The sequence below is a fragment of the Rhinoraja longicauda genome, chromosome 12 (genome assembly GCF_053455715.1).
Source record: "Rhinoraja longicauda isolate Sanriku21f chromosome 12, sRhiLon1.1, whole genome shotgun sequence".
NCBI classification, from domain to species: Eukaryota; Metazoa; Chordata; class Chondrichthyes; order Rajiformes; family Arhynchobatidae; genus Rhinoraja; species Rhinoraja longicauda.
In genome coordinates, this window is record NC_135964.1 from 32620826 (window position 1) to 32645585 (window position 24760).

Below are 24760 nucleotides of genomic sequence, written 5' to 3' on the forward strand. Positions count from 1 at the left end.
CTCCCCTCCCCCTCTCATCCCCCTCCCCTCCCCCTCTCATCCCCCTCCCCCTCTCTTCCCCCCTCCCCTTCTTCTGCCCCTCTCCCCCCCGCCCTTCCCCCCCAGTGTGTAGTTTTTTTATTTTGACCTGTGTAATGCGGATGATGAAGAGTAAAGAAATACTAAAACTTGTGAGCATAGAATATTGAGGTGAGATTGAGCAAGCTGACCACACAAACTCATCAATGGTCTGTTTTTCAGCATACACATCCTAATAGTAGCTTATGTGTACTCAATGGCACAATGGTGCTTTATTTGTCACATGTGCATCTGCACAGTGAAATTCTCTTTGCATGTATTACACATGCTGGCGCCGCCATTTTTGGCACCTTTATTTAAAGTCCAAAGTCCGTGCACTCAATGTACTGGGGCCATTCCTGCGAGCCCACATCTCTCTCCTCACCTGGTCATCTTTGTATTCTGCAGCTGACCTTGAAGGCACTGGAGGCAATACCCCAGTTCACCCTCCTACTGACCCAATCCTAGCACCTGATATCTCCAACTCCCTCCTGGTTACTCGGTCTGACGAGCCTTCATGCGAGTCCCGCTGACTGACGAGCAATTGGGGTGAGGTTCTGCCAATGGAAGACCCTTCCCAGGCGGGCATGGGGCCGCGGCACCTCAGGAGGGTTCCACCACGTGGCACCTCGGGAACTGAATGGTTTCTTATTCACCTTGAAGTTGGCAATTTGTTCTTAATTCTCCACAAGGATTGGATTTATCATGACTATTGTCACGGGACACGCCCCAATGAACAGATGAAAGACAATGTCTGACCTTGTACAGATGTTTCATTTTTGTTGTAGGTAAAACAAACTTAATTAAAAGGTTAATTATCGTATGTCTCTGGCATGGATCCAAGGTGAGAAGTACTTTCCATTCATATCCTTCCTGACTAAACAAGAGTTTGATTACAGCATAAAGGGGCACAGTAGAATTAAAGGAGAGACTGGTTCTGCTGTCATAAAACTAGTGCTGAAAAGTCTTAATCTGCACACCAATCAAAATGTTTGTAACCTTTTACCAGCCACATTTTAATAAAATCAGGGTTTGGATCTGCACTTAATTGAAAAAGAATAAATGATGGATGTTTGCTGTGGCAAAAGGCTTTTTTCTTTACTGCTTGCCTGGCAAAGATAAGAAAATTGGAATGGCCCTGAGTAAATTATGTTGGGTGCAATAAATTGTGGATGAACTTGCAGAAAACTATCCCCACTGGTGGGAGTATTCAGAACAGGAGGACACAAGCTCTCAATGACTTGAATGATTTCAGGGAGCAGTTCACGCAGGATAAATTAGAAATCTGAACATTTTTATTCCAAAAATAACTGAGGGCAGGTCTTTTGGAAATGTCATAACTAATATTGATAGTTTTTTGTTCAAAGTTGTTAAGGGTCATAAAACAAAGGTGAGTAAATAACCCGGGTTTAGCAGTGTGGCAGTGCTAATTTTTTAGGTGCCAGAGCTGTCACTGGTGCCAGAGCGGCCACTGTTAAATTCCCCACTAGTTAAAATTCCCCGCTGTTTTTGGCTTTTTTTTTTACAGAGGTGCCGGAGCGGCGTTCTGGCAGCACTGCTCCCCTGGGGTTTAGTTCTAACCTGCAATGCTCTGTGAGGAGCTTACAAATATTCCGGTGATCACATGGGTCCCCTTGGCTGCTGTGGTTTCCTCCCACATCCCAAAGACCTATGGGGTGGTTAGCTAATTGGACACAAAATTGCTGACAGTGGCTAGGTGAGTGGTTTGTGGGAATGTGACAAAAGTCAAAAATTGAATTAGTGGAGGATTAATGTAAATGGATGCTTGATGGTCGGCGTGGTCTCTGGGCTTGTTTTCATGCGGTATGACCATGCACATTGCCAACAATCTCATCATATTGCAGAATTGCCTGCAGGAACGAATGATATGTATTTCATGGGTGGATAATATTTAGATTTGCCAGCATGTATAAAAATAGCTTGTTTGACATCCCGTGAGCAGTACTATTGAAGGTTTACTACTTTGTAGCACATTACCACTGATGAAATGTGTTGAGTAAAATTATTAAATTGTGACAATTTCTCTTTGGTTACAGACTATGAGAAGGCACAGAAATGAAGTCACAGTGGAACTAAGAAAGGTAATTGTATTTTAATGCAGCTCTGTGCTTTATCATTGTTACAGTCTTTGGCGCTTTGAATGTGTAACCAGTTGATGCACATTCACCACACTCCAGTAAACCTGTAGGTGCTGTGTTTTTAACAGTGTGGACTATGAATCGTCAAGACTTCTCTATTGCCTCACGTTTTTCAACACCATCTTGCTGTTCCTACCTGTATCGTGTTATTTTCCAGCTAGCAAGCTATTATAGGCAATGTTCTGTCGTTATATTGGGCACATTTTAGTGTTGTACATGATGGCAACTCTAGGAGACAATAGCTGTTGAGATTAGAAATCTACAACATACTTGGCTAATAAATTATGATTATTATGATTATCATTATATGTCAGTTTAAATGTCTACTTTAGAGTTGTGCCACGTGGAAGATATTTAGTCCATTATGTCTGTGAAAAGGTTGTGAAAGAGGCAATCAACTAATTCCAATATGTACTCTTTGCCCAGAGAGAACTGCATTAAGCAAATTTAGTGTGAGTTTGTGTTCACTTCTATCTCACCAGTAAGAAGAAATTACTGAACCATATATGTTTTAAGATGTATCTACTGTGTGTGTTGCAGTAGTATATGAAAATTTTAGGTAGACACAAAGTGCTGGAGTACCTCAGCGGGTCAGGCAGCATCTCTGGAGAAAAAGGATAGGCGACATTTCGGGTCGGGACCTTTCTTCAAACTAAATTAGCATGGTCTGAAGAAGGGTCCTGACCTGAAATATCACCTATCCTTTTTCTTCAGAGATGTTGCCAGACCCACTGTTTGTTTAATTCCATCAATTTGTGACTATCTTTGGTATCTACTATCTGCAGTTCCGTGTTTCTACATAAGGAATTTTTAGGATCAATCAAAGGCATCACAGGGTGAGTTGAACTAGAACTCGTCTAATAACCGAGGGTAAATTTTAGTATCTAAAGTATCAAAATCTTTGCCTAGAGGTTAGATTGCAAATCGGAATGCTCAAAGCTTTGAACATGGACTGTTTTGAAGTAAGAGCAAAATTTGTTAGTGGTTTGGTTATCAGTCGTCCACATTTTCCAGAAAGCCAAGGGTGCTGGATTATTGGAGTATAAGTGTGCTGTTGGACAGGGAGTTTCAGGATTCCTCTCCAGTGATCATGAAAGATGGATGTTACATTTCTAATCAGGATGATGCACGCTGCAGTCACTGTGTGCAGTGGTGGAGCAGGTGAATCTTTAGGGTACGTTATGGGGTGATAATCAAGTGAGCTGCTTTGTCCTGAGTGATGTTGATTTTCTTGAGTTATTTGTGTGACACTCCAAACAGGTGGAGACTATTCTGTCACACTCCTGATTTGTTCCCGTAGAGACGCTGGGGTGTCAGGTGGTGACTGAGTTGCTGCAGCCTCTGAACTGCTCTTGTAGTCATTGTATTTATAGGGCTGTTCCAGTTGAACGTGGTCAGAGGTGACTGCCAGAATATTGGAAGTGGTGATATTGGGGGCAAGAGCTCTAGCAATGGAAATGCCATTGAATTTCAAGGGTAGGCAGTTAGATAAACTCTTGCTGGAGTTGATCAATGCCTGGCACTTCTGTGCTGTGCTGCCATACAGCTCATACCTTAGATTTTGCTGCGTGCTGGTGTGGACTGCTTTATTTGCTGAGGAATGGTGGATACATTTGAGCAGTCATCAGTGTACATCCCCACTTCTGATCTTATGACAAAGGGATGATCATTGATGAAGTAGCTGAAATGGTTGGGTCTGACCGCCCACAATCGTTTTCTTTCATGTGATCAACTTGATCAAACTTCAAGTGCTTCAAAAGTGTTTTCTTTTTGATGGCCATTGATTTCAGTTTTATTAGGTACCTTGGTGTCAGTCAGTCATATGCTGCCTTGGTGGCAAGGCAAGTCATCCACGCCTCTAGAATTCAACACTAGTCCAAAACTGTGCTGTGTGGTCATCAGCTAAGGTGAAACCCAACGTTTTTGTTGGTGTTCATTATTGGTGAATAAATGCTTGGTGATGGCACTGTTAACTAAGGCTTCAATCATGCTGATTATTGAGAATGTTGCTTGTTTGCAGTAATAAACAGTTGAAAGTGTTGGGTGCACATGACTTTTTATCTGGTAGCAGATTTTTATTTGGTTTCGACCCGAAATATCATCTATCCATGTTCTCCAGAGATGCTGCCTGTCCTGCTCAGTTACTCCAACACTTGGTGTCCTTTTAGGCCAATATAAAATATTGATACTGGTATGCATCAAATCTCTCAAGTAACCAGAAGCTCACACCATCCATATCTGCACAAAGCTTTGGCAGGCTACATGGTTTTTATTTTCTCTGTCTACTTGTGACTGGACATCAGGCATCATTTTGAGTTCATTTTAGATTAGCTATCAATTTAGAGTGGTGCTTTCAATGCTCATATCTTCAACCATGCTCTTGTTACTTTTAGGTTTGATTATTACAGCCTGCTCCTGGCTAGTCTCCCTTTTTTACACTTCCACAAACTTCAAGTGCTTCAGAATTGTGCTGCCTATCTTCTACTTCACAGGCATCACCTATGTCTCACGGACTTGGATTGTATCCCATTAATGAACGGCTTAATTTTAACCATTTACTTTTGGACGCCTCCATATCCTTGCCTCTTAATGACTAGTTAAATCCAAAACATTTTTTTCTATATATAATCATATACAATGTAAATTGCTATTGAATTAACTATGCTATTTGTCATGCACTATTTATATAATTTAGTTGGCCTCGAAGCATATGGTCATGCTTAATGTGCATATTTAGGATATGGCTCTGATATGTGAGTACATTGTGGTCAACTCTTTTTGGAGTTACATATGTGAAGTGATTGCCCTTTCAATGAGCCATGCATCACCATCTACATCCATTCATACCCAGCCGATGGGCAAGCACGCCAGGGTGAACACTGTTTGCCAAAGCACATTGCTTGAGGATGTTGGACTGGTATGTGGAAATGATAGACTGAAGTTTAAAGAGCTATTTTAATAACGTATTGGATGAGCATGTTGTAGACTTGTAGTTTTTAGACTTGGAGTTCAGAAAGAGTGGTTTCTATGTTACGAAATCAGATTAGTAATAGGGAGCATTGCCACTTTGCTGTTTCTATTATAAATTCTGGGCTAGGCAAGAGCAGTTTGAGGTTTTAATGTCATTTTGCACTTTTGCATGAAAACTCACCTTTTCTCTGCAGATAGATTGCTCACTAATCAGAAGCATTGTTCCATTGAAGAGCAATGGGAATGGAAATAATCATAATAAGTTAGTTTCCTAGGACTTTGGTGCATTCAGTAAAACGCAGGATAGACCAGTAAGGGAAATGGAGAAAGCTGGATGTGAATGTTTATCTGTGATATATGGGTGACCTAAAGGGATTTGAATGAGAAATGTCTGGTATTGCAATTGTCGAGATGACTTCAGTAGATTAATTTTAATGAGTTTGGTGAGGTTATTTTATTGTTAACTGGAATGTGCGCTTCCTGAAATCTCTGACTATTCCTGCAGAAATTACCAGAACCACTGAGAATCTTAAAGTGATGATGTTGTGGTAGCACCTGCTTAATGCCCTTAGACCTACCGAACATTATTTTTTTGCTTGAAATGTGGGTTCTGGCACCTGCCTCCAATATTGTTACATTTTAATTAAAGCAAAAGATATGGATTTAAATAGCAATTTTCACACCTGAAGTAAGTCCCAAAATAATTTAAAAGTATTTTACTGGTTGCATTTACTGTTATAACTAATGGAAACATTGCAATCAATTCGTGAACAGTGAGGTCTCAAACAATAATGAAGAAAGAACCTGATTCTAGACACAAGATGCTGGAGTAACTCCACATCTTGTGTCTAGATGCCAGGCAGCGTCTGTGGGGACAGGCAACAGATGACCTCAAGCAAGGAGGTTCCCTGATAGGCTGATTGTTGGCTAAAAACGGTGTGAGCCCAAGATGTATACATAGTTGCAAATTGTGGAACTGGTTAACCGACTTTTAGTGGAGAGGTGGGGGGCAAGGTAGGTAGAAGTTACCTAAAATTAGAGAATTCAACATTCATACTACTGGGTTGTAAGCTACCCAAGCAAAATATGAGATGTTGTTCCTCCAATTTCCATGTGGTCTCACTCTGACAATGGACGAGGCGCAGGACAGTAGACCAGATTATTAATTTTCAGTGTTAGCTGAAGGAAAATATATTGGTCTGGATTCATGTTCTGATGGCATGACTTCAAATTCCATTGTGGCAGTTGGTGAGTTTTGATCCAAATAATGAAATAAAACTGGAATAGAAAGCTAATGTAATTGGTGGCATTAATGATATCAACTGATTGTGATTAAAAAAAACATCCACTTTGCTAATTTCTTTTGGGGAGCAGAATTTACCATCCTTACTATCTCTGTGTGGACTATGTATGGCCTGTTATAATGTCGTAGGATTGCCACTCTGGGCAATTAAGATGGGACAATAAACATTGTCTCGGCCAGCAGTATCAGAGTTTTGTGAACAATAAAAGATACACCCATCGGTGAGACTAATTTGGGGTCGATTTGATGTGTCCTCCAAAGAAATCAACAACTGACAGCACGTAGCACTCCCTTAGTTTTGCAATGGAATGCCAATTTTTACTTTGCACTCAGATGTGAAAAGTGGGACTTGAACTTCCAATCTTTTGACACTGATATAAGTGCTTCCACAGAAGAGGAGGAAGTTACATAGTCAGGGAGACAGCTCTGCTGCCTAATAATATCAGGGCTATTCTGATCTTGGCCTCAGCTCAGGTTTTCTGTTTGTCATTTATAACCCTTGATACACCCAATGGATTAAAAAAAAAATCCCAATTTTGAATACGTTTATTGATTCAGCCACACAGCTCTCTGAGGCAGAGAACTGCAAAATTTCACAGTCTTTTCTGAAAAATTCCATTTCTTCTCTGCTTTAATGGGATTCCTTTATTCTGAAATTTTGCCCCACAGATTAGTATTCTTTCAGGAAGGGAAAGCCCCCTCAGAGTTCTGTTTCAAGAAAATTATGGATAATGTCCATTACTTATATTGTAAGAGTGACTAGCAATTCTCCCCCTTTCCACTTTACTGTAATTCCATTGGCAAACGTCTGACCTTTAAATACTCATTATAATGACAGAGTTGAGCCTGGAAACTATCTATCCAGATCTGTGTGTGACGTACATCAGCAGCTTCCAGTTGCTATCTCAAATTTGCATTAATTACTTTGTTGTCAAGTGAAGGATGTCTTGTGAATTTTGCTTTTTTGTACCCAGCTTTAGCCAAGACATGTTATACCTTTTCTCAATAAAGCCTGGTGTACTGGTTGGATACAGGTGAATGGGGTGATTGACAGATGGGTGGAGTGGATGAGAAAGGCTAGAGACGAAAAGGTGACAGAGTGTCAGGTAAAGAAAGAAGGAGTGAACGGTAAAGCTGGAGGGAGAGATATGGGTGGAAGGGGAAAGGGGCGGGGGTTAAAAGGAAAGTGGGGTCTCAGGGATAGGAAGTGAGAATGATTGTTAATTTAATTCAGAGATAGATTAGAGATACAGCGCGGAAACAGGCCTATCTGCCTACCGAGTCCGCGTCGACCAGCAATCCCCACACACTAACACTATCCTATATTGTATGCCTTTGGAGTGTGGGAGGAAACCGGAGCACCTGGAGAAAACCCATGCAGGCCATGGAGAGAACGTACAAACGCACCCATGGCCAGGATTGAACCCTGGTCTCTGGCGCTGTAAGGCAGCAACTCTACCACTGCACGACCGTGCTGATTATTTAGAGTCATAGAGTGAGCCGCTTTGTCCTGAATGGTATCAGGCTTCTAGAGTGCTTTTAACACTGTACTCATCCAGTATTCCATCATCCTCCTGACTTGTGCCTTTGGGTGGTGAAAAGACTTTTGGGATATCAGGGTCACTCAGAACAGAGGAGGTTATAAAACAATCTGATAAAGGCATTTAAAATTATGAAGGGTAGTCGAAGTACAGAGTAGGTATAGAGAATCTACTCCCATTTGTGAAAGAACTGGAGACATAAAAAGATCATTGGCAAAGTTACCGTTAGTTATACGAGAATAGTGTTTTTGAAATTTAGACAATGAATATGTAGAATCTCAAATGCACTGTCAGAAATTTTGGTGGAGGCAAATTCCACTTTAGCATTTAGATGGGAGCTGAATAAATATTTGAAAGGAATCAATTTGCAGGGAGAAACTAGGGATTGGGACTATGAATTGTTCTTGCATGAAGTCATGATGGATTCAGGACATCATCTTTAATGCTGTGAATCTGCAATATCTAAAAGTTCAAAATTGTATGCATCAGGAAAAGTACCATTTTGAAATACAGTACAACAGTTATACATTGAAGCTTGGACTGTCTGCCAAAACATGGAAATGTTATAATCCTTCCCAGCTGATCCCAAGAAATTGACAAAATGCTGGAGTAACTCAGCAGGTCAGGCAGCATCTCAGGAGAGAAGGAATGGGTGACGTTTTGGGTCGAGACCCTTCCTCAGACCCTTCCTATTTCTGAGGAAGGGTCTCGACCCGAAACATCACCCATTCCTTCTCTCCTGAGATGCTGTCTGACCTGCTGAGTTACTCCAGCATTTTGTGAATAAATACCTTCGATTTGTACCAGCATCTGCAGTTATTTTCTTACACCAAGAAATTGACAGATCATGTGTGCCTCCACAATTTGTTTGTCAGGCATGCTTGAAGTAGCGGTGCCATAGGTCTTAATAGATCAAAGATAAAGTAAGCATTTGTTGAGAATGTGAGAATTTGTTGAGAATACATCCTGTCTGACCTGCTAAATTTCTGACATTCTCTGTTTTTATTTTGGGTCATACAGTGAATGTTAAAAGTAGATATAATTATAATGTGATATTGTTATATCTATACACCTTTTTGGGAATGCAATATCTAAAAGGAAAGAATTAACTGTCCCAGATTTTAATTTACAATTCATCTGAGTAGACCTATTTTGCAAACTCATGCTGTCTACATGACACAAGCTATGATGCCATCACTCAGCACACATGAAAAGCCTCAGCATGGCCAACGGTCACTATGGTCACTTTCTTCAAGCCACTGCCATGGACAGGAAGCACTTGGTCACCGTGGGGTTTCCCACTCCTCTCATCAGTTGCCGCTTCTTCCTATTGGCTGTCACTTTGTCCACTCTGCCTCTCCTCCCCTTCACCACCGCCTCCTCTTCATTCTCCCGTGGAGTCACCGACAAACTCCACCTTGGAGGATGTCGATGACTGCGGCAGAGGAGGAGTTGGCGGTGGAGGAGGGAGCGCCAGAGTGCACAAAGTGACGGGAAAAGGAGGTGGAGACAACGGTGGGGCAGGATGTGGACAAAGAGATGGCTAACAGGAGCAAGCAGCAGCTGGTGTGGGGGAAGGGTGCCCCACTGTGACCGAGCGTGTCCAGTCAGTGGCAGCAGCCTAAAGAAAACGCTGCCAGCCATTGGCTACAACGTGAGCCGCAACAACAGCTGCGTCAACTGGATGATGTGGCTACTGGGGAAGAAGGGGTCGCTAGTGCAGATCATCGTCATTGGCGCCTAGTTTTGCGGTGAAATGACACGAGGTGCTAGAGTAACTCAGCAGACTGACGCAGTCATTGACTCAAAATATTACCTACCTATTTTTTCCAGAGATGCTGCCTTACCTGCTGAGTTACTCCAGCACTTTGTGTCCTGGAGTACTTTGTTTCTACTACTTTAATGATAATCCCTTACTCGGTTATAGCGGACAATCAGCAATAACAAACACCATCACCCTCCTCTTATGGACGTTTATAACAACGATTTACTGTATTTGGGGATCATGGATTTTGTGCGCATAGCCATGGTTACTGAAACAGGAATGATCATTCCAATCAGAACTGGTTTGATTACTTTCATGTTAATTTGAGAGCAAATGTTTGAGTTGATTTGTCTGTGCCTGCTATTGGAGGCAAGAAGCCCTGTTAAAGTTTATATGAATTGTATATTTTGTATTTTTATCTCGCTGGACGCAATTACGTAATCCAATTGCCACCTGGTTAGATTTTTCTTTTTTTGTGGTTTAATGACTAATACAACAAGATAAAATGGGTATTTAGTTCAGGGAAATGTGTTTTGGCAGGCAAGCTGGTGGAAATTTGAAATTAAAGCAGAAAATACGGGGAAAAAAGCAAGTCGGGCAGCATCCGTTAAAAGAGAATAAGATTTAATATTTCAGATGGAGACCCTTTGAGTATTTCCAGCATTAATTTTTTTAATTACAGTTATTTACAATGTGTTACAACTCATAGTGTTTCAGAAATCCAGTGCAGATGTGATGTTTTAGTGGTATTAGTTACTGGGACTAGTAATCTAAGTGCAATCCGTGATATTGTAGTTATAATCCAGTTGAAATTGCACTTGCCCACCACCACATGCTTTCACAGACTGGGTTATACATAAAAATGTTATAGCTTAGTCTGAGAGCATTTGACACTTGCACATGGACTGCCCCTGATCCATGTGACTCCCATTGTGTTTGTCGATTATTGGTCTGTAATAGAATTGTCTCAGCGCAGAAGGAAGCTCTTCAGCCCATTGGGTCCATGTCAGTCTTTTTTATTGCACAATCCAATTATTTCAGACTCCTGCTGTTTCACTGAAACACAATATGTAATGGATATATATGAGAAGGCTGACCACCATCTTAAGGGAACTAGGGGTGGGCATTGACTGTGCCCACTTTAGCAAGGACCATATACTTGTCGGAATCATTTGGACCCACTTAACAATCCTTAGTGCATTCAGTTAGCTGCAGTAAAAGTACTGTAAGGAGCATTTCTGTAAACTATCAACAGTATATTTTCAGAAGTACTTTTCATCAAATAAATAACCTAAACCTAATTAAGTGTATAGGAAGTAACTGCAGATGCTGGTTTAAAACAAAGATTGGCACAAAAAGTTGGAGTAGTAACTCAGTGGGTCAGCCAACATCTCTGGAGAAAAGGAATAGGTAAACAAAGTTATGGTGAGGATGTTATCTGAGCTTGAATCTTTCAGCTTCCTCGACCTTACTGTCATGTTTTACCTTGTGCTATTTGGGAGATATCAATCAGCTATGTCCCATGTACTGTTTAGGAAGGAACTGCAGATGCTGGTTTGAACACAAAAAGACACAAAAAGCTGGAGTAACTCAGCGGGACAGGCAACATCTCTGGAGAGAAGGAATAGGCCGATCTGTATCTCTACTCCAGCCTCCCATGGGCCTCCATCAGCGACGCTGCAGACCCTCACGTCTCCACTGCCCACCAGCGAGCCGGAGCCATCGCCTCATCTGAGTTCCAGGGTCAGCAGCAGACCCACAACCTCCACGATGCAGGCTCCGACAACACCTGGCCTGATTCTGCTGGGTCCTATTGTTCACCCCCTCCTACAGGGAACCTCAGTAGTGATGGATTATCCCCTTCCCCCTCTTTTAACCAGGTTACCCCGACCACACCCCACCCATTCAATAGTCCTCACGGCCCCCTCCTCTCTGAACACCCACCATCTCCCCGCCAGATCTCGCCTCAGCCTTTGTCCACTCCCCGGCCCTCCTCTGACCCCAACTTCCATCCTTGTTGTGTCTTCACCATTCCCCTTGACCTCTCCCTTTCTGATACGCAACTGTCTGTCCTCAACAGAGGCCTCACCTTTGTTCCCCTCCGCCCCCACCTCAACGAGTTCCGTGTCTGCCACGATTTAGAACTTTTCTTCCATCGCCTTCACCTCTGTGTCTTTTTCTATGGGAAGGAGTCCTCACCACCCAGTGATGACTCCTTCTCCCGTCTCCACTGGTCCCTCTCCTCTTGGACTCCCTAGAACAGCCTTCTACCCTCTCTAGACCTCTTTATTTCTAACTGCCGGCATGACAACAACCTTCTCAACTTTTACAATCCCCTTACCTACTCTAACCTCACCCCCTCTGAACGTACAGCCCTCCGCTCACTCTGCAGCAACCCTGACATTATAATCAAACCAGCCAACAAGGGAGGTGCCGTGGTAGTCCGGCACGCTGACCTCCAGGCCAGGTGACAACTCTCAGACACCTCCTCCTACTTATCCTTGGACCATGATCCCACAGATGAGCACCAGACCTTAATCTGAAACACCATTACTGATTTCATCACTGATGGCTGCCTACCTTCCACAGCCTCCAACCTTATCGTTTCCCAGCCTCGAACAGCCCGTTTTTATCTTCTCCCCAAAATCCACAAACACAACTGCCCTGGCAGACCCATTGTTTCTGCCTGCTCCTGTCCCACGGAAATGATTTCCACGTACCTCGACTCCATCCTATGCCCCCTGGTCCAATAATCTCTCGCCCTATGTCCAAGATACCTCACATGCCTTTCGTTTCTTTAATGACTCACTGCGACCTGCGCGAGATAACCACTTATGAGGTGTTTGCGCAGGAATCAACCAGAACCAGATTTGGGCGCTTCTTCCTCCTTGTCACCTCGTTTGATGATTTAAAACTGACTAAACATAACTTAGCAATTCTACATTTTAGTTGTTGTTAAATACCCCACTCTTTTCTGCTGCTGGCAAATACTCTTCTGTGATTCTACAATCTTTGCTTTCTCTTGATGTACTAATTAATTTTTTCATGCCTTCTATTTTATTACATCAATCAGGCCAGGGATTTTGAATGAATTGTCGGTTTAGATTGTGTATTCAAGTCTTCATGAGGAGTTTGAATCCATGCTATTTTGAGCTGAATAGGTTATCATTAAGCCAATATATTGGAACATTTGATTAAACTTCCTTATAAACTGCAGATTTGTATCCCTGGATATTGTGGTAAATCGGTTTGGAGATATGGCTTGTTAAATTTGAGAATGCCCTTTAATCAACAGCTTGGATCAAAGATGTGTTCAACAAAATTATATCAACAATTGAATTCAACTTAATTCTTCTTATTTTCTCTTGCCCTGGAGAAAATTGGTAAAATTTAAACATTTTTAATTTAATTCTAATTTCATCTTTTTCAAATTATGTGAATCTATTTCACCATTTGCTTTATGTGAAACTGAGTAGTGAGCACAAAATAAATAAAAGTGATGCACATACCCTCTCAATTACTTTTCTGTTATTTACAGAACAAAAGAGATGAACATCTACTCAAGAAAAGAAATGTGCCACAAGAGGAAAGTTTAGAAGACTCTGATTTGGATGGAGATTTCAAAGCTGTAAGTGGTAATATTGACTTTAAGTTACAATTTCACCTCGGTATCTTTCTAAACAGTTTTATTAATAGTTGTTCTAATGCAATTACCTTACAAAATAAAGCAAGTTTATGGCTGGAATAGCCTTCCAATGAACAATTTTACAGTAAACCTTTCAAAAATTCTTGGAAACTTTAAAATAGTAATCTATTTGTTAGCAAGATCCTGGTTAGTTAAATCATCTGCACTTGATCAGAATGATACATAGTTCAGATTGCTCTTAATATTATTCAAGAAGAATTTCAAGATATGGTACAACAATATTATTTTTGTGGGTTAGTGATGGGAGGTTAACACTACATTTTATGTGTGAAAGTTGTACTAGTAACATTGTTTTTTATGTGAAACAATCTCAATAAAAATTCTAAGTTTAAGAACTGAATATTCCAGTATTTTGCAGATAATTGTTATTGTGACTTGTCTACACAATCACCGGATTTTCTCCAATGCTATCTTCATAAACAGACATATGAACATTATTTTATAATTTAGCAAATCACCATGTAGTTGTATCCTTTATTATACCCAGAGATCTGAATCTGTGCACCACTATCAATCATCAAAACTGTGTTGTTCGGATTTGATTTTGCAAAATCTTCTGACAGCCTTTTGCTGCAAAAGTCTAATTGTTAATACTATCCAGATGTTAATTTAAAACAAAGGAATTTCTTTTTAACTTTACACAAGACAGGTTTAACTGAGCGAATAGTGATGTGCTAGCTGTAAACTTAAAACATTACCCCTTAAAAATTAAAAAAAACTTTTAAAATTCACTCGATTTGAGGTGGATATGCATTAGAATATTTTTTAACTATTTAAGAAATTAGCATAATTTTGGCTCTTTTTATTTTTAAAGCTGCCTAATAAATTGGGGTAGATTAATTTGGTTGCAGATGGATACATATTTTGTTTGGAGAGGAAATTAAGATGAAATGGCAGATTTTCTTCAATGCACAGAAAAATGGTTTGTCTGACTCAATGTCACATAACATGGCTATTTATTCAATTTCTCTTACATTCTATATTAAGTTTCAGGAAACATTTATTTGTAACAATACATTTTATCTTGTCTCCTGTAGCTGGCAACCCCTGCTTTAAAAGCATTTAGTGAGAAAAAGATACTGTATTCTGGCTATGCAATCAAGTAGGTAGATGAGCTCCATAAACCGCTCAGAATTGTTACCTTTAGACTATTCACACAGATCACATGGTTTACCAAACTGCAGCACATAGCTCTGCAATATAGCCCGATATTTCAGAGTTGCGCAGGAAAAATCATGAAATGACATGTTTAATTTTCATTTCAATGGATTTAATTATTCTGGGCTAATGGCAATGTCTTTATTCCAAAAAAAAGATTTGAATTTTGTAGCTCACCCCTGTGTTTTCTCTCACTTGTGTTGCCATTCTACCTCTCTATGTTGCAGGGTTGGTGTTTATGTTGTCTCCTAGGTATTGCTACTCACAGTGTGATTTCCCCAGTCTAGTTAACTACTCTAATGTTGGAGTTTGTCAAGGACCAGGCTGATGGAATTACTTCCCATCACTATACTGTAAACAGTTAAGTGCAAATGACCTGGATCTTGTTCGAATTCATCCTTTGTTCCCTAATTTGCTATTTAAAGTAGATTTCAGTTATTACTGATGTGTTGGAAATACCAACCTTGTAATAAAGATAGAAGCATAGAAAATAGATGCAGGAGTAGGCCCAGGAGTAAATAGTGAGGGCCACCGCAAGTTGGAGGAACAGCACCTCATATTTCGCTTGGGCAGCACAGCCCAGCGGTATGAACATTGACTTCTCCACCTTTAGACAGTTCCTCTGTCCCTCTCTTCCCCTCCCCCTTCCCAGTTCTCCCACTGTCTTCCTGGCTCCACCTATATCCATTATTTGTCCCGCCCCTCCAGACATCAGTCTGAAGAAGGGTCTCGAAACGCCGCCCATTCCTTCTCTCCAGAGATGCTGCCAGACCTGCTGAGTTACTCCAGCATTTTGTGATACTTTCAAACGTGATTGGTTGATTAGTTGTTTGATTATGATCTGGGGAATGATGAAATTTATTGGCATTAAAAGTTATTCACTGAATATCTGAAGCTTAATGGGGTTTAAGCACGGGATACCGCACAGTTTTAAAGATTATTTAACAATGTTAAAATTAATTGGTATTTTGTGGGTTAGAATATGAAATTCATTTTACTCTGGTACAGCAGCAGCTGGTAAATCTGAAAGGGTAAATGCTTTAAGGAGGATTTGGGAACTTCTGGCATAGGCAATGTGTTATAATGTACACTATGAACTCTGAGATATGATGCAGTTTTATAGCACTGAAAATAATGTTTCTAAAAATTGCATCAACTAATTTTAGCTTTAATTTCCTTTCTAGCAAAATATAACATTAGATGCCATACTTCAGGTAAGAAGAGTTAATTTACATTTTTGATGGTAAAATTAGGGATTCCGTTAATTTACAAGAAAATTGCAATATTTTATATCAGATTCAGCAGATCTGGACTTTTAAAGTTGTTAATAAAGCACAATTTTTGCTTGTTCTTTAGAAGGAAAATTGCTCAATGAATATTTTGTGTCATTAAAGAGCAGAAAATTCACTGAGCAGTTTTTCTACAAGCATAAAAAACAGAAGCAGGAATAGACCATTCAGCCTTGCGAGCTCCCATTCAAAAAGATTAAGGGGGTGAATTAGTTACAATGCTATTTTAATCGGGAACTAGAGAACCATTTAAACATTACTTTGGAAATTGATAGGCAGAGAAGTTGGTTTTACAAAGGAGAAAAAAACCTGTTTCTATGTAACCTCCCCAAAGTAATAAGAGACCATTGTTTCCTAAAAGCTGCTGCTAGTTTTGCTGACACTTGTGCAACAATATTAAACAATGTAATGTACAACCTTTAATATTTTTAGCTTGTAGTAACCAAAAATAAACCTATATAGTCATTGAAAGGAATTTTGATAATGCTGTGGGAAAAATAACTTTGTTATTGCGAATCTGAAACTCTCTAGTCCCTAACTCCCTTTCCCCCATTGACACAATCGTCTTTATAGCATGATTTTCTAATAATGAGGTTTCTTAGAAACTTAACCATTGCATTTATAGCAGAACCACCTGTAAAATGGTTTGAATCTTGCCATATTTGATGTCACCATCACTCCTAAAGTCCCAGCCAGTTTTGATTCCTTTAATTAGTCTTTCATTTTATTTGTCTTTGTGATAAAACATTTTCACATCAGTCCATAATGACTTCTAAATTATGTTAGTCCAGTGTTCATATTAAAAAACTGTATAATGAAGCAAAGAACCTCATAAAATTTACGTTTTCAATTTCTTATTTCTAAAGCAAAGTAAAATTATAAATAAAATAGTTGGCTGTTATTTTTGATAACTACGAAAAGTTAACTTTTTTCTCTTTTTTAATTGCAGAATGCAACAAATGAAAATCCAGTTATTCAGCTGAGTGCTGTGCAAGCTGCAAGGTGAGTTGTGTTGGTTTTGTGTAGGTACCAAGTCTGTATGTTTGCACATGCTAGTTCAACACTGTATTCAACCTTTACTTTGTCAGCTTAATTATTTCTCGATTTGATAAGAATTTTGTTCCTGCGATTGATGATTAAACACATTATCAGATAGATGGGCTGTTAAAAGCCAATGAGTAAAATGTGGATTTTAACATCTGCATGTTAATCATAATGGCAAACAGACTTCAAGTCTGTGACTCAAAGGTCTTCAACAGCAATTTTGCAAGTACATGTAAAGTAGCATAACATAATTATCCCAGTCTATTAGTTTGCATAATGGAATTTCTGTTTGGTTTGTATTACAAAGAAAGTCATAATGCTGCAGTACTCCATGTCACGAAGACATCGTGGATTTTTTAAAAACTTGCAGATTTCCATTTACCATTATTCATCTTTGGATCTTGTTCTTGATGTTTCATTTCCTTGTTACTTTGAGTTGTCCTAATTTCATTAGTAACTCAAAAAGAAGTCAACTGAATGTTAGAAATCCAAATTGCATGCAACTCTAATTTCAATTGCTGATTGACTGATATCAGTAAATATTGTTTGATAATGACATTCCACAATAAGTGCATGAGTCATTTCTTTGATAAACGTTTTTCACTCCCAGAATTCAAAATTTAACGTCATATTTATGTCAGGTTATGATGTCCGAGACCTGCTCTCTGTTGTAACCTCAGAAGTACCTGTGTGCTGGATGCTTCGTGCTCGTTATATTTGCACATTGATGTCATATTACACGATATCAGATGCAAGCCATTCTTGTGCTCTTACATTATCTTTGAACTATTGAATTATTAACAATTGAACTATTTCCTGAGATTTTCCTACATGATCTCAATATCAGGAAGTGGCCCGGATATCAAATCTTCCTCGTTGTTCACCAAAGAAAATGAACACAGATTACTTCAATAGAATATATATAAATGTTAAATTGAATATCGACTGTTTATTTGTTATTTACTGGCACGTAACCATGTTTTTCTGACCGTTTAGGATCCCTCAAATTAATCCATATATATCTAGAATTCTCATTTATTGGTATAATTTTCTTTTTGCATTTGGTGATTGTGGGATAGGATAGGAGAACGAGCTGAGGTCAGGATGGTATCACTAGGAACAATCGCAACCAAGGATAGGGACCTTAGTCAATATTTGATGTTTTCTGTCAAATTCAATTTTGAGGTGATTCCAATCTTAAATTCTTATTCTGTGGGCAATCCTTTGTCCATGGCCTCCTTTGCAGTTCATAGTGCTTTTTAGTGGTATAATAAAGGTGTTTAAAGTATTAGAATAAAGGAAATCCAGGCAAGAGTAGTACCTTTTCCATTCAAACATTAAATTCAAATTTAAATTCAGAATTAATGTTTCTCAAAACAATTCATACCCCTTTGCATATGTTTGCAACCCTCACATTTTACATTGGCATTAATTGTTGTAAGAGTTTGGAGGTCTATTTCCACAGAATCTGTGTGCTTCATGCATGCATTTCCCATGCAGGTTGTGTATCAATTTCTTATCCATGGATTTTTTCACCAAATTAGAAAGCAGTTAGACCTGTTCTTCTGATTTCAGTAACTCGTGGCCAATTGTTTCTGTTTTAGTTTCTATAGTTACACATTTTAGAATGCCAGTCCTATTTATACTTATAAGAAAATAACTGCAGATGCTGGTACAAATCAATTTATTCACAAAATGCTGGAGTAACTCAGCAGGTCAGGCAGCATCTCGGGAGAGCAGGAATGGGTGACGTTTTGGGTCGAGACCCTTCTTCAGACTGATGTCAGGGGGGCGGGACAAAGGAAGGATATAGGTGGAGACAGGAAGATAGAGGGAGATCTGGGAAGGAGGAGGGGAAGGGAGGGACAGAGGAACTATTTAAAGTTGGAGAAGTCGATGTTCATACCACTGGGCTGCAAACTGCCCAGGCGAAATATGAGGTGCTGTTTATACTTATCCTCTTTACTTTACATGCAGCATACTTAAGCATCCAGTTCCTCTTTGTTTCTCTACATTTACACCACAGTATCTTGGTTGAACAAAAACAATTCAGTAGCTAGTGCAGTGTGGAATCAGGCTGCATTACACTACTCTATCATCCTTTATGATCATGTTTTCAGAATAACCTCTAATCGTGCTGCCTCAGAAGAGCCTCTGAAGAGTATTGTTCCAAGCCAAAACCCTTGTAATTAGTGTGGTTTTGTCTCTCCTCGTATTCATTCAAGAAATAAATCTTCAAAAATGTTCCACTTGGCCAAGAAACCAATTATTTTCTACAATTTCATTCTATTCCCCTGACTCCAATTGTCAAATATTAATTTTGTCCACTACCAATTCTGAATTATACTCACTAAGCCTGTAAATCATGGATGAATTGTGGCACCAAATTATTTGCTTTCTTTCATAGTTCACAACATATTTTGAAGAATACCACATAATGCAGAAAATATGGAACAGATTTTATTAATTCTTATAACAAGACATCAACTCAGTCTGGGTTGGTGTGGCATTTCAGTTTCCTACATTCTTAAATTGCAGAATTACCCGTGAATTACTGTTGAAAACTAGTCATTTATTCATCAGATAAGGGTCACATTAAAGATACACATTTTACATAAGACTACCTTCAGATACTTTAAAGTCTTTAAAGTCTATTTGTGTAAACAGTTGTATTATTTTTAGAATTCCTGATTTAAATGCTCCCTATACCTTCATCAACTATTATTTCACTCTAAGAACTAAGGGATACTGCTAACAATGTTTAATTTTCTGCCACCTAAAACTAAATCTTAATCAACAATGGGTTGTGTCATTACTGTTGTAATTCCTTGCAAATGCATGTTCAAGCAATAGTCAATAGTCAATTTATTTGTCACATACACATAAATGTGCAGTGAAATGAAAAATTAGAAAGAAAGAAATTATGCAAGAAACATCGATGCTTTCTTTTCAGAACAGTTCAAACTATCCTACTTTCATATTTTTAATTCTATGATGTCCAACATTGTGCACATTCATTTATAATTTTTTGTTATACTTTTCAGTCAACATCTGATAATTGAATGATCTTATATAGTAAGTTAGAATGGAGGTCCTATTTATAAAAATACCTGCAACAATTACTAGATTGGTTCTAAAGAATAAGTTTCTAAAGTTACTCTCTTGGTTTTATCATCATCTACCTAATAAGGTAATAATATTATTTTAAAGTAGTTGGATTGTGTTTTCTTTTAAACCAGGACAATAAATTCTGTACAGTGAATGCTGTTAATGTATCAATGAAAAACTATTGTAAAACACTGAAAATTATTTTCTACTATTTCCTTATTTTAAATTGTATTGTAGTCAGAATTTTATCAGTAGTTTTATCTACTTTGCTGCTTGGCAATTTGGAGGGAAAGCAAGAAGCAAATGTGTATTACACCTGGATTCTATGGAGTTAAAGCATTGTACAGCACAACAATCGTCCCATAAACCCATGTCCACGCCAACTTTTTTTGCCCATCTACACTAATCCCATTTGCTCGCAATATGTCTATCATTAAATGCTTTGTCTATTCAAGTACTTGTCTAAATGCCTCTTAAACATTACGATTATATCTGATTCCACCATCTCCTCTAGCAGCGCTTTAGGTCATAAGTGATAGGAGCAGAATTAGGCTATTCTGACCATCAAGTCTACTCTGCCATTCAATCATGGCTGACCAATCTCTCCCTCCTAACCCTATTATCCTGCCTTCTCACCATAACCCCTGACACCTTACAGATCTAAAAACTATTCAGTTTGAGAAAAACAAACTTTCCCCTCAGATCCCCTTTGAAACTCCTCTCACCTTAAACCTGTCTCTCTTGTTTTTGATACGCCTGCCTTGGTATGTCTACTTCCTCTTTGCCTCTTATAATTTTATTATCTCGATCAGCTCATCCTTCAGCCTCCTGTGTTCCCAGCAAAACCAGCAGTTAATCCATTCTTTCCCCAGAACTGATTTTTTCCATTCCAGTCACCATTCTGGTGGGTTTCTCAGCTGCATTCTTTCTAGTCCAATTGCATCCTCCCTGTGGTGTGGTGGCCAAAACAGCACAGAATGCTCCAAATACTGTCTAACCAATCTATATCTATATCGATATCTATCTATATCTATAATACTAAAACTCTCGTTTGTTATCTTGTTTGTGACTGAACTTCAGCCAAAACGGTACACGATAGCGCAACAATTTTAGGCCCAGCTTACTCACCATTGTCACTTTAGTGATAATGCAAGTAGTTTTATTGAAATCGGCGTTATATTTTTAAAGTTATTCACATTTTTAAGTTTAAAAGGAGGGGAGGGGAGGAGGTGGGGGGAAGGGGGGAGAGGGGACGGGGGGGTTGAGGAGAGAGGGGAGGGGAGAAGGACAGGGTGCTGCACCAATGCAGGAGAGGTTTGGGCCCAACGGGTCCACTTGGTCTAGTATATTACTAAAACCCTGTGTTTGTTTGTGTGTATGTGTCAACCTTTTTTGGTTCGCACAGCCGAAACTGTACACCATAGCGCCACAATGTTTGGCCCACGTTACTCACCATTATCCTGGGTATAATATGTAACAACTCTCATTCAAATTGAAGCTATATTTTTAAAGCTAGAGAGATTTTAAAGTTTAAAAATTTCCTTTCTCACCCATTTCTTGAAGGTCTTCAGAGTGCAATGTCACAATGGCACCCGTGCGACTGTGAGAGATGAGGTCGCTCTCCCCCCCCCCCGCCAGTGTTTAGTGTGTGACGTCACAATGGAACACGCACGTCTCCAAGAGATCAGCTCGCTCTCGCTCCCCTCCCCCCCCCACGGAGACCTTAAACTAATGCGCTCCCCCCCCCCCCCCCCCCCCCCCGGACTTTCAACTAATAAGCTCCCCCGCCCCCTGGACCGTTAACTAATTCGCTCCCCCGCCCCCCGGACTTTAACCAATGCGCTCCCCCGCCCCCCTGACCTTTAACTAATGCGCTCCCCCGCCCCCCTGGACCTTTAACCAATGCGCTCCCCCGCCCCCAATGCGCCCACCACCCCCCCGTGCACCGCCGCCCGTTCCGGCATGCCTCGCGCCTGACATTCCTCAGATCGGGCAGCGCTGACTGCCGGAAGGTGTAGTCGCCTCTCCCGCTCTGAGAGGGGGGTGGGCACCCGCCCGACTGACGGGACTGCCGTGCTCAGTGCCTTCCTCTCCCCTTTCCTCTCCCCCCTTCGCACGGAGGAACTTTAAGCGGCGTTGCCGGGCCCACAGGAGGGGGGTTCGAGTGGGTGAAGGGAAGGGTGGGGGTAGAAGGGGGGTGGGGGGAAGGAGAGAGTGGGGGAGGAAGGGGACGGGGAGGAGAGAGTGGGGGTGGGCAAGAGGGGAGAGAGGGGAGAATGGGGGGATGGGGTAGGGGTGGAGAGAGTGGGGGCGGGGGAGGAGAGAGGAGGGGGTGGGGGATGAGAGAGTGGGGGAGGAGGGGGTGGGGGAGGAGAGAGTGGGGGTGGGGGAGAGTGGGAGTGGGGAGGAGGGTGGGGTGGGGGTGGGGAGAAGGGAAGAGCGGGTGGGGGAGAGTGGGAGTTAGGAGGAGGGAAGATTGGGGGTGGGGGGAGAGTGGGGTGCGGGCAGGGAGAGTGGGGGTAGGGGGAGGGGAGGGAGGTGGGGTGAGACGATGGGGAGGGAGGAATAGGGGTGGGGAGGGGGAAATGGGGGTGGAGGCAGGGCTAGGGGGAGTGGGGTTAGGGGAGGGGCAAGTGGGGGCAGGGGAGGGGCAAGTGGGGATGGGTAGGGGGGATGGAGTGGGTCAGTGGGGGGACGAGGGGGGGATAAGGGGGATTGAGTGGGGGGGTTGAGGGTGCAACAATACAGGAGAGCCTATGGGTCCAGGGCTCACTCAGTGACACCCTCTCCCCTTCCCTGTCTCCTCTCTACGCGAATGGGCCCAACGGGTCCACTTGGTCTAGTATATATTGCTAAAACTCTGTTTATTTGTGTGTATATGTTTATGTGTGTCCCGTGCCCTCCACACAGCCAAAACGGTACACGATAGCGCGACAATTTTAGGCCCACCTTACTCACCATGTCCTGGGGACCCTTTAAAACAAGTTTCATTCAAATTGGTGTTATATTTTAAAAGTTAGAGATTGTAAAGTTAAAAAATCACCTTTTAAACTGATTTCATTCTGATCTTCAGCGTGTGACGTCACAATGGGACCCGCACAAGTGCCAGCCAATGAGGGAAGGGGGCCAGGGAGTCATGGCCAATAAACTAACTTTAACAAATCCGCTCCCGCCCGGGCCCAGTGCCCCGCACCATCACCAGCCCACAACCCCCAGCGGGCACCTTCTTCTCCTACTCCCGCCTCTCCTCCAGCGCCCGCTTCGACCACTCCAACAAAAATGGCAGCCGCTCTCCTTCTTCCCCTCCTCCTCCTCACACTCTGCCATCTTGTGCGCGCCTCCTGCCCCCGCACTGCCCACCGGGAACTGTAGTTCCAGCTCCCACCCCAGTTCACTGGACAATCACCGGACTACAACCCCACCGCGCGCACGCACACGCACACGCACACACACACACACACACACACACACACACACACACACACACACAATAATAATATAATATAACAATTATAATACTTAAAATATAATGTAAGAATATTAAATGTTATATTGTATATCTTTCAATATATATTAATCTCTTGCAGGGGAGGGCGATGTGAGGGGTCTGACTGATGCCCAGGTTGAGGGACAGGAGGGGATGGGGGATTAGTGGGGAGGGGGAGTGGGGATGGGAGGGAGGGGGGAGAGGGAGTGGGGATGGGAGGGAGGGAGGGGAGAGGGGGTGGGGATGTGGGAATGAGTTAGTGGGGGGGGAGAAGGGGGGAATAAGGGGCATTGAGTGGAGGGGGTGAGGGTCCTACACCAATACAGGAGAGGCTTTGGGTCCAAGGCTCGCTCTGGCTGCAGTGCTGGAGCCACGGGGCCGAGGTGAGTGGCACCCTCTCCCCTTCCCTATCCCCCCTCTATGTGGAATGAGCCAATGGGTCCACTTGGTCTAGTATTTTATAAAACTGCAACAATGGAACTTTGCATGATTACCCCAAGGATCTTTGTTTATCAACACTCCTTATGTACCCTATCATTCATTTTATATGTCTTAAAGAATGCATTACCTCACACTTGTCAGGATTAAATTCCCACCCTCAACTCAATGCCTGATTTTTCATCCGTTCTATATCCTGCTGTAGCCTTAGATGACTATCCACGGCACTGCCAATTTTTGTGCCATCCGCAAACTTTGAATGTTCCATTTGCATCCAAGTCATTAGTATACTTCACGATCAACAAAGGTCCCAGAATTGATCACTACTTTGTACATGTTTTGTTAAAATGCACCGCAAAGTTAGCAATTAATTTTTCCATTGGGAATAATGGAGTTACATTGGAAACATCAATGGATAATTACATTGATATAATTTAATAAAAATTGAAGCTGTTTTAATAAAAAGGATAAGCAAAGTGATACCAATTGTACATTAATTAGCTCACCTTTTAATAAGGCAATAAATAATAGCTATGTTATATAGATTATTACTTTCAAATAATGTAAAACAATTTTCATTTTAGAAATGTTTAGCCACTAATGTGTTTAAAGTAAACATTTTAATTGAATAATTGGGCTGATGCTGTTATTGTGAATATTATTGTACGACTGCAAAGCTCTAATTAATATAATCTGGTGCTGTTTATTTAAAATTGATTATTTGTAGACGTGTTG

General features: G+C 41.1%; 1 protein-coding gene across 1 annotated transcript in view; it reads left to right on the forward strand.

Moving 5' to 3' along the window:
- kpna3 (karyopherin alpha 3 (importin alpha 4)) overlaps positions 1 to 24760 on the forward strand; it is a 70219-nt gene that overhangs the window by 4538 nt on the left and 40921 nt on the right. The window contains exons 2-5 of the mRNA XM_078409433.1: positions 2115 to 2159; positions 13334 to 13423; positions 15844 to 15873; positions 16898 to 16950. Coding sequence (XP_078265559.1) covers positions 2115 to 2159; positions 13334 to 13423; positions 15844 to 15873; positions 16898 to 16950 — 218 coding nt within the window. The remainder of the gene's footprint in view (positions 1 to 2114; positions 2160 to 13333; positions 13424 to 15843; positions 15874 to 16897; positions 16951 to 24760) is intronic.